The 12,226-nt window shown below is 42.4% G+C and overlaps 1 protein-coding gene across 5 annotated transcripts in view; it reads left to right on the plus strand.

Annotated features, from left to right (window-relative positions):
• Positions 1–12,226, plus strand: part of AFG1L (AFG1 like ATPase) — a 173,815-nt gene that overhangs the window by 109,311 nt on the left and 52,278 nt on the right. For all 5 annotated transcript variants that reach the window (XM_075597572.1, XM_075597573.1, XM_075597574.1 and 2 more), the window contains one exon: positions 11,989–12,071. In XM_075597572.1, coding sequence (XP_075453687.1) covers positions 11,989–12,071 — 83 coding nt within the window. The remainder of the gene's footprint in view (positions 1–11,988; positions 12,072–12,226) is intronic.

Consider the following 12,226-nt stretch of genomic DNA (forward strand, 5'->3'; position numbering starts at 1 on the left):
TGATCAGGACACAGCGTGAGAGCACTCGTCGGACCCCCTGAGCATGCGCAGAAGGGGGTGTGATGAGGCTTATGATGTACTAGTGGCAGTACATATTTAGGAATAGGTAAAAAGGGGTAGAAGGTAGAGCACTGCAAAAAGGCAAAGGGCTGGAGGCAAAAAAAATGAACTATTTATTGGGCATATTAGCCAAATGGACAAACACACAAGCTAAAAAACTCGGACGCGTTTCCCACCGTGGAGGCGCTTTATCAAAATTTGATAAAGCGCCTCCACGGCGGGAAACACCTCAGAGTTTTTTAACTTGTGTGTTTGTCCATTTGGCTAATATGCCCAGTAAATAGTTCATTTTTTTGCCTCCAGCCCTTTGCCTTTTTGCAGTGCTCTACCTTCTACCCCTTTTTACCTTGCATCATTTACCGGTATTGAAGCACGCCTATCCGGTTTATGTAGACGCACAGCAGCTGTTCCATCGTGAGGATGTTCTCCAGCGCTGCTTAGTGGATCCGGTTTAGCCAGTGTGAAGACGGGACCCCATCTACATACCTGTACACCACGAGAGGAAGACATCTGACAGAGACGACCATCGTGGAGGTGTGAATCGCCTGCCGGTTTCCCAGCAGCCGCCACCCTCTGCACGGAACTTGGTAACAACTACGCGGGAGGATTCGCAGGCACCCGGTGAGATAGCTGGAGGCTCTGTTCACACAGGTCCACATTACCAGCTGGCTTTGGCATCCCGGGTGGCCATCCCCGCAGTCCGAGGAAGGAGGGGCAGCTCCTTCTGAGTTCCATCCAGTTGGGGGTGAGAACCAATGAGCCAGCTTGAGGGCCATCCCGACGGAGTCCAGGTGAGGTGGTGGCTGTACCGGCTTCACACACATCATTGGCTATTCTCTACGGGACACTTGCTCATTACTCATACTTACCGGCTTTCATTATCACATTCGTTTATGCTACATGTGGACACCGCAGTATTTGCAGCATCAGCTTGGGGGTCCTTCCCCCGTTCTTTTACCATATTTAGGAATAGATGTAAAAGTGCCTCGTTATGATGAGGCAGGGACTATTGGACACAGATACATATGAAAGTTAAGTTATCTTATTATAAAATACAGTTAATTCAGAACTTATTCAAAGTGTCAGTACAGTGTCAAATTGGTAGATCTAGCTGAAACCCTTAAGCTGCTTCAATATATGTACAGTTAGGTCCGGAAATAATTGGACACTGACACAATTTTCATAATGTTGGCTCTGTACGCCACCACAATGGATTTGATATGAAACAACCGAGATGCAATAGAAGTGCAGACTTTCAGCTTTAATTCAAGGGGTTGAACAAAAATATCGTATGAAACGTTTAGGAATTGCAACCATTTTCATACACAGTCCCCTTATTTCAGGGGCTCAAATGTAATTGGACAAATTAATACAATCATAAATAAAATGTTCATTTTTAATACTTTGTCGGAAATCATTTGCAGGCAATGACTGCTTGAAGTCTGGAACGCATGGACATCACCAAACGCTGGGTTTCCTTCTTTGTGATGCTTTGCCAGGCCTTTACTGCAGCTGTCTTCAGTTGTTGTTTGTTCGAGGGTCTTTCTGCCTTAAGTTTTGTCTTCAGCAAGTGAAATGAATGCTCGATCGGGTTGAGATCAGGTGATTGACTCGGCCATTGCAGAATATTCCACTTCTTTGCCTTAAAAAAACTCCTGGGTTGCTTTCGCAGTATGTTTTGGGTCATTGTCCATCTGTAAAGTGAAGTGCCATCCAATCAACTTTGCTGAATTTGGCTGAATCTGAGCAGACAATATATCCCTATAAACTTCAGAATTCATCCGGCTGCTTCTGTCTTCTGTCACATCATCAATAAATACTAGTGACCCAGTGCCATTGTAAGCCATGCATGCCCATGCCATCACCCTGCCTCCACCGTGTTTTACAGATGATGTGGTATGCTTCGGATCATGAGCCGTTCCAAGCCTTCTCCATACTATTTTCTTCCCATCATTCTGGTACAGGTTGATCTTAGTTTCATCTGTCCAAAGAATGCTGTTCCAGAAATGGGCTAGCTTTTTTAGATATTGTTTGGCAAAGTCTAATCTGGCCTTTTTATTCTTGAGGCTTATGAATGGTTTGCACCTTGTGGTGAACCCTCTGTATTTGCTCTTGTGAAGTCTTCTCTTTATGGTAGACTTGGATAATGATATTCTTACCTCCTGGAGAGTGTTCTTCACTTGGCTGGATGTTGTGAAGGGGTTTTTCTTTACCATGGAATGGATCCTACGATCATCCACCACTGTTGTCTTCCGTGGACGTCCAGGCTTTTTTGTGTTGCAGAGCTCACCAGTGCGTTCTTTTTTTCTCAGAATGTACCAAACTGTTGATTTGACCACTCCTAATGTTCCTGCTATCTCTCTGATGGGTTTTCTTTTTTTTGCAGCCTAAGAATGCCCTGTTTCACTTGCATTGAGAGCTTCTTTGACCACATGTTGTGGGTACACAGCAACAGCTTCCAAATGCGAATGCCACACCTGGAATCAACTCCAGACCTTTTACCTGCTTAGTTGATGATGAAATAACAAAGGAATTGCCCACACCTGTCCATGATACAGCTTTTGAGTCAATTGTCCAATTACGTTTGGTCCCTTGATAAAGAGGGGGCTACATATTAAAGAGATATAATTCCAAAACCATGTCTCCAATTTGGATGTGAATACCCTCAAATTAAAGCTGATATAGTGCACTTTAAGCCCATATTCATTATTTAACTGTAACTTGAATTTATTTTGGTACAGAGCTGAAATAACAAAACTTTTATCAGTGTCCAATTATTTCTGGACCTAACTGTACAGTATATATAATATGCCCAACATGCCGCTGTATTTTATAATAAGAAGAAACAAATGGCGCACAGCCAGGGAGCCAGGTGGAGTAAAATAAATACCTTTAATTCAGTGCATGGCTGAAAACATCTTCACCCCTTGGGGGACAAAGACACACACCTACTACGCGTTTCGGACTCCTTGATAAAGAACCTACCGGTCCGAAACGCGTAGGAGGTGTGTGTTTTTGTCCCCCAAGGGGTGAAGATGTTTTCAGCCATGCACTGAATTAAAGGTATTTATTTTACTCCACCTGGCTCCCTGGCTGTGCGCCAATTGTTTCTTCTTGCTGCTTCTGGATTTCCCTGTTTGGCTGGCACGCCAGTGATCATTCCTGGTGATGACGTGAGTGGGTTTAGAGACTTTAAGACTGCAATAGTTGAGTACTGCTACATGTGTATTATTAGTGACTCACAGGTCTATTGATTATACCCACTCCCACTGGTGTCTTCATGGAATGTGTTATACTGTTATAACTGGATGAAGTTGTCTGGGGTTTGAGCACCCTAATTTCTCTTACCTCCTAGTATTTTATAATAAGATAACTTTTAACTTTCATAGTATCTATGTGTCCAATAGTCCCTGCCTCATCATAACGAGTAGAGAAGGAGAAAAAACTGGAAGAGCACTACTGTAGGTATCAAAAAAGTAGAAAGGAGGGTGCGTATCCCATAAAAAGATTATTTATTGGTCATGGAGAAACAGACAGCTTTCTCAAGGTATTATCTATTTACCTTGAGAAAGCGCTCTGTGAAGCGTGAAACGTTGGTAGGGCTCTCCATTGCCCTGTTTTTCCATGACCAATAAATAATCTTTTTATGGGATACGCACCCTCCTTTCTACTTTTTTGATACCTACAGTAGTGCTCTTCCAGTTTTTCTCCTTCTCTACTAGCCTACCCCTTGGACGGAAGCACACCTGGGGACCCCTCACCTTTGGATTGCATGGACTGTGCAGCACTCAGAGTGAGTCAATCGCTTGCTACATGTTTTCCTGTTCAGGACTTTATTTAGACAACTGGTACGTTATAGGGTGTTATTATGCTCAATCTTCCTGGTGTTATTGTTAACAACTGCGTCACTTATTAGTGAGCTTACCATCCGGGACTGCAACCCAGTACCTGTCTTCTATCAAGTTTATGTTTAGGGGTCCCCCCTACAAGTATCTGGTTATTCATTCATTCATTTATCCTACTGTTGGGGTCTTTAGCATTACGCAGTCACATGGTCTCATCATAACGAGGCACTTTTACATCTATTCCTAAATATGTACGGCCAGCTACTGGCACTAGTACATCATAAGCCTCATCACACCCCCTTCTGCGCATGCACAGGGGTCCGACGAGTGCTCTCACGCTGTATCCTGATCAGTCTGTTTCCAGGAGCTGACAGTGAGTTTTTATCTGCTTTAACACACGGCAATTAGGATTAATAGTTTATTTATATGCATGCAAACATCAAGCATGCTAGGCGTGAGCTTCGGCAGCTCCGTTCTTCCACAGTGCGCATGTGCCGTGTCAGGACCTCTTGGAGCGCTGGAGAGGATCTGACAGGCACTAGAAAGACACCTATCGCAGTGCTGTATTTACAAAGCACACAAGGCACACATCCGAGTTCGCGGGCTGCAACAGCTGCAGGGGATTAAGACATAAAATTTCCGGTACATTAAGGAACCGGAACATCACACAATACGAACCTGAGGAAGGATTTTATCCGAAACGCGTTGTTCAGAACACAGGAAGCTTTCATCCAGCCCAGTCCAGTAATTTGCCAGAGGACCCCTGCTGCAGACGTCCGGACGCGGAAGGAGTAACAACTCTAAGCAGGAGTCTGACAGCACTATAGACAAAGGACTATTTTCACTTTTTAGTGTAAGTTACATCCTTTTATTATTTTAATTATTTTGTTATTAATTGTTTTTGAATAAAGCTGTTACCCTCGTCATCATCTCTTCTCCGTCTCCTACTGAGTGACTGAAAAGAGTTGAGCAGGAAGTTTTTATCTACCCAAGGCTCATCATCTAGTGTTTTGATGTGAGGACACTCACATAAGCCCATGTGAGTGATTTAGCTATTATCTATATTATCCATCACCCCCCAATATTTCCTATTGGGACCTGTTTGCATTCCTATTTTTCCGAGGTAATACTGGATAAGACGGACAACAGGAGTACCAGTATCGGCATACTTCATCTACAAGGGCACGCACGGACGCCCGTGGCATTTACATTCATCCATATACCCTGGAAGGAAGATCTGCCGACCAGGGGCTGTGAGTACAGTAGAGACCAGATCAGAGGCAATAATACTCTGCAACAGAAGTGAATGTCGCTCACATTTGGCCGTGTGAGTGTTTGTTTATATTAGCATGATCATTAATCCATCCCACTACCCCCATTGATTATATAATGTATCAATAATAGACATTTGACACAGTGGTTTATTATTTTATTATTACTTTCTCCACATGTGTGCTTGCTGTTTTCTTGTGTGCATCTACTTTCTGAGGATCCAGGGGAGGTTCTCCTTCAAGCAAACAAAAGCACGTCACGTGCTGAAACGCGTAGGAGGAGGAGCCTCGAGGGGTTGCAGCTTTTGTGCATCCCTGTCTCATTGCCCCAGTCCTGGTGGTTTAACGTGGAGTCCCTTGGAGAGTGTACTGCGGAGGCTGTGAAATTTTGAAGCTGTGTGGGGTGTGTGAGATTCGGCTCTCAGCCCCTGTGCGCTCCGGTAGTTCCGGTTCCGGTAGTTCCAGGCAACGGCCGGGAAGGGTTGGTGCGTCACGTCCGGCCGTGACGTCATACCCGGAAACCCGGCGCCCTGTGAGCAGTTCCATCACTGGTGTGCGAGCCCAGGAGAGCTGTGGAGCGGTGTTTCTGCAGCGAGAGCTGTGAAGGAGGAAACAAAAGGAGCCACCAGCGCGAATTGTATGAAGTCTGGGTGAGCGCTTTCCACATTTGATGCCTACGGCACCTTCCCATTTCTACACACTTCAATACCTGCACAGTTGGTAGCGCTTTCCATCCTAGCTACCACTCTGGGTTTTAACCTCTCAAAGGCCACTCTTGCTCGAGTCTGTCATATCAGACAGGGGCATTAACTTGTATTTACACCACCTGGACAATTTCTCTCTGGCAGAGACTTGTGCTATTTATTTTATATATTTTTGTGTGTATATTCATGCAATTATATGCTCATTTCATATGTGGTTTTTCAACATAAATTGGCTGCTGGGCCTGATCCTAACTTATATAGCGCTTCCCTGTTTGTTTGTTTATTGAGGTTCTCCTTCAGCTGAGCAGCAGCGACAGTTTGGGACAGTATATTTTCCAAATACTTTCGGCCTCTCACGATCGTTCACCGTAGTCCTGCATGATTGTGAATTTCACCTTGTTACATTATTCACCATTGTTATAGAGGCAGCGCCCCGGGATTTCCACTTTTCAAGTAACTGTTACTGCAGAGTGTAGTAATAAACTCGTTCCTGTTTTGCAATATACCTCCTGCCTGGTGCCCTTACTGGGGGGAGAGGTAATATGTTCTACCGTGGAGGATCACCTTCAGTTCCTGAAGTCCACGGCAGATGGAGGCGCTGCACTGGTAAGGAGATATGTGGGGTATGAACCCCAGAAGCCTGTTCCTGTGTCCCCACTACCATCGGTGGACGACTCAGCCCTCCTGTTGCCAGCAGGTATATGCACCATACAGTACACCCTGTAATGGCCCCTATCTGCGATTGGGTGGGGGAAACACCGTTGCATATACTGTATAAAATATGAACACTTTGAAAATACAGTAGCAAGCATGTCCAATTGTTATTAAGATTATAGCTGGGAAAAACTTTGTTACAAGTAGAAAAGAAACCTACAGTAGTGGTGAATATGTATCAAGTGTCACAAGGTCAAAGCATTGCTCAAAATCTTGCGTTGTTGCGTCATTTTTGATTCTGCATCAATCAATCAATCAATGTTCTTTGCTCCACTTGTGCCATGAGCGTTTGGGGAGTGGTTGCAGGAAGAGTTAGGGGAGGAGAGAGTCAGTGCAGTGTAATGAGATATATCACTAGTTGGCCCCTGTAACTGATGCAGTTTTCCTCTCTCTTTGCACCAAATTAATCCGCCGGGCTTAGAAGTGGTGTTAGCCTCGGTTCTAAAGAAGCTAGATTTTAAAGATTTGAAAGATTCATACATATGTTGCTGCTCACAAATTGACGCAGCTACAAATAATAACTCTCCACCATTTTTGGAACACATCCCCCAAATAGTTAATATTTCCGGTTAACTATATATATATATATATATATATATATATATATTTATATATCATTAATTAGCTCTTTGTTCTCTGTGTTGATTTGAACTATGTGAGGCAGCACCTGAACATTGCAAAAAATGGGATAATTATGAGCGATTGTGCTCCAGATATGGGTCACCCCCATTGGTTTGTGTTGCAGCATTGATGGAGCTAAGAAATGCAGCTCGTCTGTTGTGGGATTCAGTGAAGACTATTTACAGTTAATACTTTCATGAAGGTTAGAAAGGTTGATGAAGCGATACTGTGTTGTGCTTTACTATTCACTTCATGTCAGAATGTAATTACGACTGATTCATAAAACTGTCGTGGAGAAGAGCTGCAGTTTATTGAAGAGCTGATCGAGAAAAGAGCCGTCAAATAAAGAATAGGGTGTTTTAAGTCGTGTTGCTTCTGAATGATTGCTAATTACCTCAGAGGTCATGCACAATTCTTGCCAGCATTCATTGACATTATTTGTTAAAAAAAAAAAAGTAGTGTTTTTTAAATCGGTATGATTGTATGACACAGAATCAGTGAATGCCAAACAATACTTTGGATAATTACGCTATCTTTTTAAAGCAGCAGTCTACTCTGATTGGCATATTTTGTATTTTTTTATTATTTAACTACTTTAATAAATATATTCTTGTGCTCTCCAACACTAAAACTGATGCTTCATTCGGGAGATTTAAGCATTGGACATATTGTGTCTGGGAGGTTAAAATGGAGTTCTCCCCAGAGCCCAGTGTAGTCTAACCTCAGACACTGGAAATTAAGAAAACCGTGATTTTTTTAATACTACAACATGAAAAGAAAAAAAGACAGAGCAGAACATACTCGGGGGATGGGGGAGCGGATACTAATATTATATGAGTTAAACTCATAGGCTCCAAGGGCAGGGCCGTCTTAACAGCATTATAGGCCCCCGGGCGCAAAGCAGTGCACTGGGCCCGGCCTACACAACCCCAGCCGTTAATTGCCTCCCGCGAATCCGTTACAATATTCTGCTTCCGTAACATTGCAAGCAATAAAAACGGCAACATTTCTCTCGCGAATGCAGATATGCCAACTCTCCGCTACAAGTCATAATTTTTCTCCTTCTACCGAGTTAGCGGGAGATTTGAATGTTGAGGCGGGTGATCGTAAAATTACTGTTAAATTCTGGTCTGTGCATAGATTCGCGTGGGACCCCCGGGCAACTGCCCAGCGTGCCCATGCGTTAAGACGGCACTGTCCTAGGGGGATTGTTACGTTAAAGTTAGAAAATAATCTGAATGTTGTGTGCAGTATGCACAAGTTAATTACGGTTACTGTATATACGGTACCCATAGCACCTATTCTCATTAAGATAGGATTTGTCTTCTACTTCCCAGAGTGTGTACGTTATATGGATTACCAATCTTTTTTTTTTTTTTTCTGGAACACACCCCTCTAGTAGCAAAGGGGTTAAATCCATTGTTATTTCCCATCGTTCATTGCTGTTATACACTAGTCTAGGTAACCCAAATGATACAGAACGGCGCTAAAAAAACACAGTGCTTAATAAACAGTGAAATAAATTGAGTGTAAGGTGAAATAGAAAAATTCTCGACTTTCAGAGGGAATTGTACAGATTCCCTAAAGCGACAGTGTACATCCAGGGTTTGAAGGGAGCAATAAATCAGGAACACCCCAAAAAAGAAAAAAATATAATGGTGCAATAAAATCACATGAGGATGGTAGAACAAAACTTGGATCGTGCAAAATGCCTACTTACAAAAAGTAAGTGAAAAGTCAGCGTGTAACGTGGAACAAGGTAAACAGGAACTCAGGAGGGCTCTCACTCAAGATGGAACTCAGGAGAAAGCACAGCGGAGAGAAACCAATAGTGCAGAGCAGTATGTACTTTATAACATTAAAAGAAGCTACAATATGTACTCACAATGTGTACAAGTATATCAGGCACATTAAGTAAAGCACTGGATCTCACGCAAGAGAGATGGTATCAGGGCCGTCTTCCTTCGGTAATCCCGCAGTCTGCGCAGTGAGTTCCGAACAGAGGGGACCTTCTTGCCGTGCACCCGCCTTCTCCCCCGAGTAACCGGATGTTGCCAGGTTACCAACGGATGTGACGTCAGACTCCACCCGATGCCATCCAGTTGTGGGATTACCGAAGGAAGACGGCCCTGATACCATCTCTCTTGCGTGAGATCCACTGCTTTACTTTATGTGCCTGATATACTTGTACACATTGTGAGTACATATTGTAGCTTCTTTTAATGTTATAAAGTACATACTGCTCTGCACTATTGGTTTCTCTCCGCTGTGTTTTCTCCTGAGTTCCATCTTGAGTGAGAGCCCTCCTGAGTTCCTGTTACCTTGTTCCACGTTACACGCTGACTTTTCACTTACTTTTTGTAAGTAGGCATTTTGCACGAGCCAAGTTGTTCTACCATCCTTATGTGATTTTATTGCACCATTATATTTTTTTCTTTTTTGGGGTGTTCCTGATTTATTGCTCCCTTCATACCCTGGATGTACACTGTTATACACTAGTGTCACGTACGACACACCTGTGAGCACGTGACTTGGACAATGGTTAATACACAGCTCACAATTAATGAAAACACAATCCCTGCAAGCTCTAAACCCAACACCCACTGTGTGTGTGTGTGTGTGTGTGTGTGTGTGTGTGTGTGTGTGTGTGTGTGTGTGTGTGTGTGTGTGTGTGTGTGTGTGTGTGTGTGTCAAAAGGAGTGCTACTGGGCATGGCCAAATGTATACAACAAAAACTAAAATATCCAATGTCACAGAAAATACATAGTTAAATACTTAAATGTTTGTATTCTCATAAGTAAGGGTCATTTAGTTAAACCCTTTGGCCAAAGCGTTATAAGCCTGCAGCCACGTCATGGCATGACCATTATGCAGGTCCTACTGTAACACTACCTGTGAGTATTCTCATATAACTCTACAGTTATAGATGAGATTAGATATATAGATATATCTTTAATTTGACTTGTTTATTATTCACTATTGCAAATATTTGCAGTAGTATGAATTATTTGTGTGGCTCATTATTAATGGTCATCATTGAGTAGTTTCTTAGAAGTGCTGTGTATATGTACATATATACATACACTACAGCACTGTGTATTACCTTAGAACAAGGTCATTGTGTGCATAGGAAGTTTTTTTTGATATTTAATGATCGTACATGTCGGACGCTTTTCTGCTCGACATGTTCCAATGCATTCAACATCACATTGTATAACAGTGCTCTTGCAGTTACAATGGTTCTGTTACCCATAGTAATAGATTGAAATCACCTGATGCTGTAAACTAAGGCTTTCATAAAATGTTAGTGGATTATTAAATCATTTAAGTCAATGGCTGGGCCCTCTTCAGCAGCTGAGGCTCTCTTTCAAATGACCTATGATGCACCTGGTGGCAAAAGAAACAAGTGACTCAATTATAATATTCATGTTTACAGTGCTCATTGCAGGATCCTGCTGTTAAAGGATCCGTGTCCGCATCATGAAACGCTCGTCGGATCGGACCCTGCACGGCGGGTATAAATTGCAGCGCTAGAGCACGTTTCACACTTTAACCCCTTTGCTACTAGAAGATCTCTAGCAAAGTCAAAGCAATCAAACAACATTCCACATTCATGGGAATGATTCTCTCCTGCAGGAAATGATGCATTCTATGATAATACACATTATATTTTATATGTCTGGACACTTTGCGCAGTTGTGTTTTTTTTCACAGTGTCATGGGAATATTGGCGTGATTTGGATGCAAAAACTCCATTTTATACATTTTAATTAAAGCGCGAAAAAAACATTTGAGTAAACCTGTATTTCATAGTTTATCTCTTGCTTGATTTTATTGCATTTTTTGGGGGTACAATAAGATACAAAAATGTAAATCTTGTAAATCATTTATGCGTCCCACTTCTGAAGAGACTTCTACATTCTTAAAAGTTTGTGTTTGTTACAATCTCTGTAAAAAATCTTTTTATCTTTATTTTGAATTAAGTATCACATCTTGCAACAAAAAAAAAAATCTGTTTTATAGGTTGTGGTTTCAACAACAAACTAAAAAAACTGCTCTAGGACTGTGGAAAGAACTGTGTGAATATCTCCAGCACCTGGGCTCAAAATCTAAAAATGAGGAGATGGGGATTTTCATAGGAATCAAATTGGTGAAACATGTCTTAATCCATTGGTTCCCAACTCCAGTCCTCAAGAACCCCCCACCGCTCCGGTTTAGGAATATCCCTGCTTTGGCACAGGTTTTTTTCAGTCAAAATGATTGTGCCACCTGTGCTGAAGCTGGAATATCCTTAAAACCTGACCTGTTGGGGGTTCTTGAGGGCTAGAGTTGGGAAGCCCTGCCTCAATCGATCACCATATAAAATTAATGTATTAAACCAGGGGTGCTAAATTACAGTCCTCAAGTCTCCGCCCATCCCCCTCCCACACCCCCCTGTCATTGCCCCCGTCCCCCTCAACAGGTTAGGTGTTCAGGATGTCCATGCTTTAGCACAGGTGGCTAAATCAATCCCTGCTGGCGCTTGTGAATATTAGATGGTGGAATAAAGTGTTGGTGTTTCAGCTCAAAACCCCCAAAAAGAACAAACGCTAGGTTCATAGAATCAGTGAAAATGTGTCTACAGTCACAACAATACACCATCATTAGGTGATCATACTCGTGATCATACTCGTAATATATTTACGTGGGTACATGTGCACATCATGTAAGCTTTCTGTTGTTCGTATCACTTGTCAAATAGAGTCTAACAAACATTTATCTGTCCCTTTATAGGAATACTGCAATACTATTCAACTGGACTCTGGAATTGACTACAGGAAAAGAGTTCTTTCGGCAGCTGGAAAACTATACTACCTGTAAGTTGCTTTTGTTTTCTCTTATAAAGCAGTAGGTGTTGCTCTAGCTCAATTGTTCCCAACCTTTTTTACATTGTGTACCACCTGCTAGAAAATATTTGTTCCGCGATCTCTCATCTATTAAATCTTATTGGCTACTCATAAGACAATTGCTA

This window comes from Ascaphus truei, chromosome 4 (genome assembly GCF_040206685.1).
Source record: "Ascaphus truei isolate aAscTru1 chromosome 4, aAscTru1.hap1, whole genome shotgun sequence".
NCBI lineage: Eukaryota > Metazoa > Chordata > Amphibia > Anura > Ascaphidae > Ascaphus > Ascaphus truei.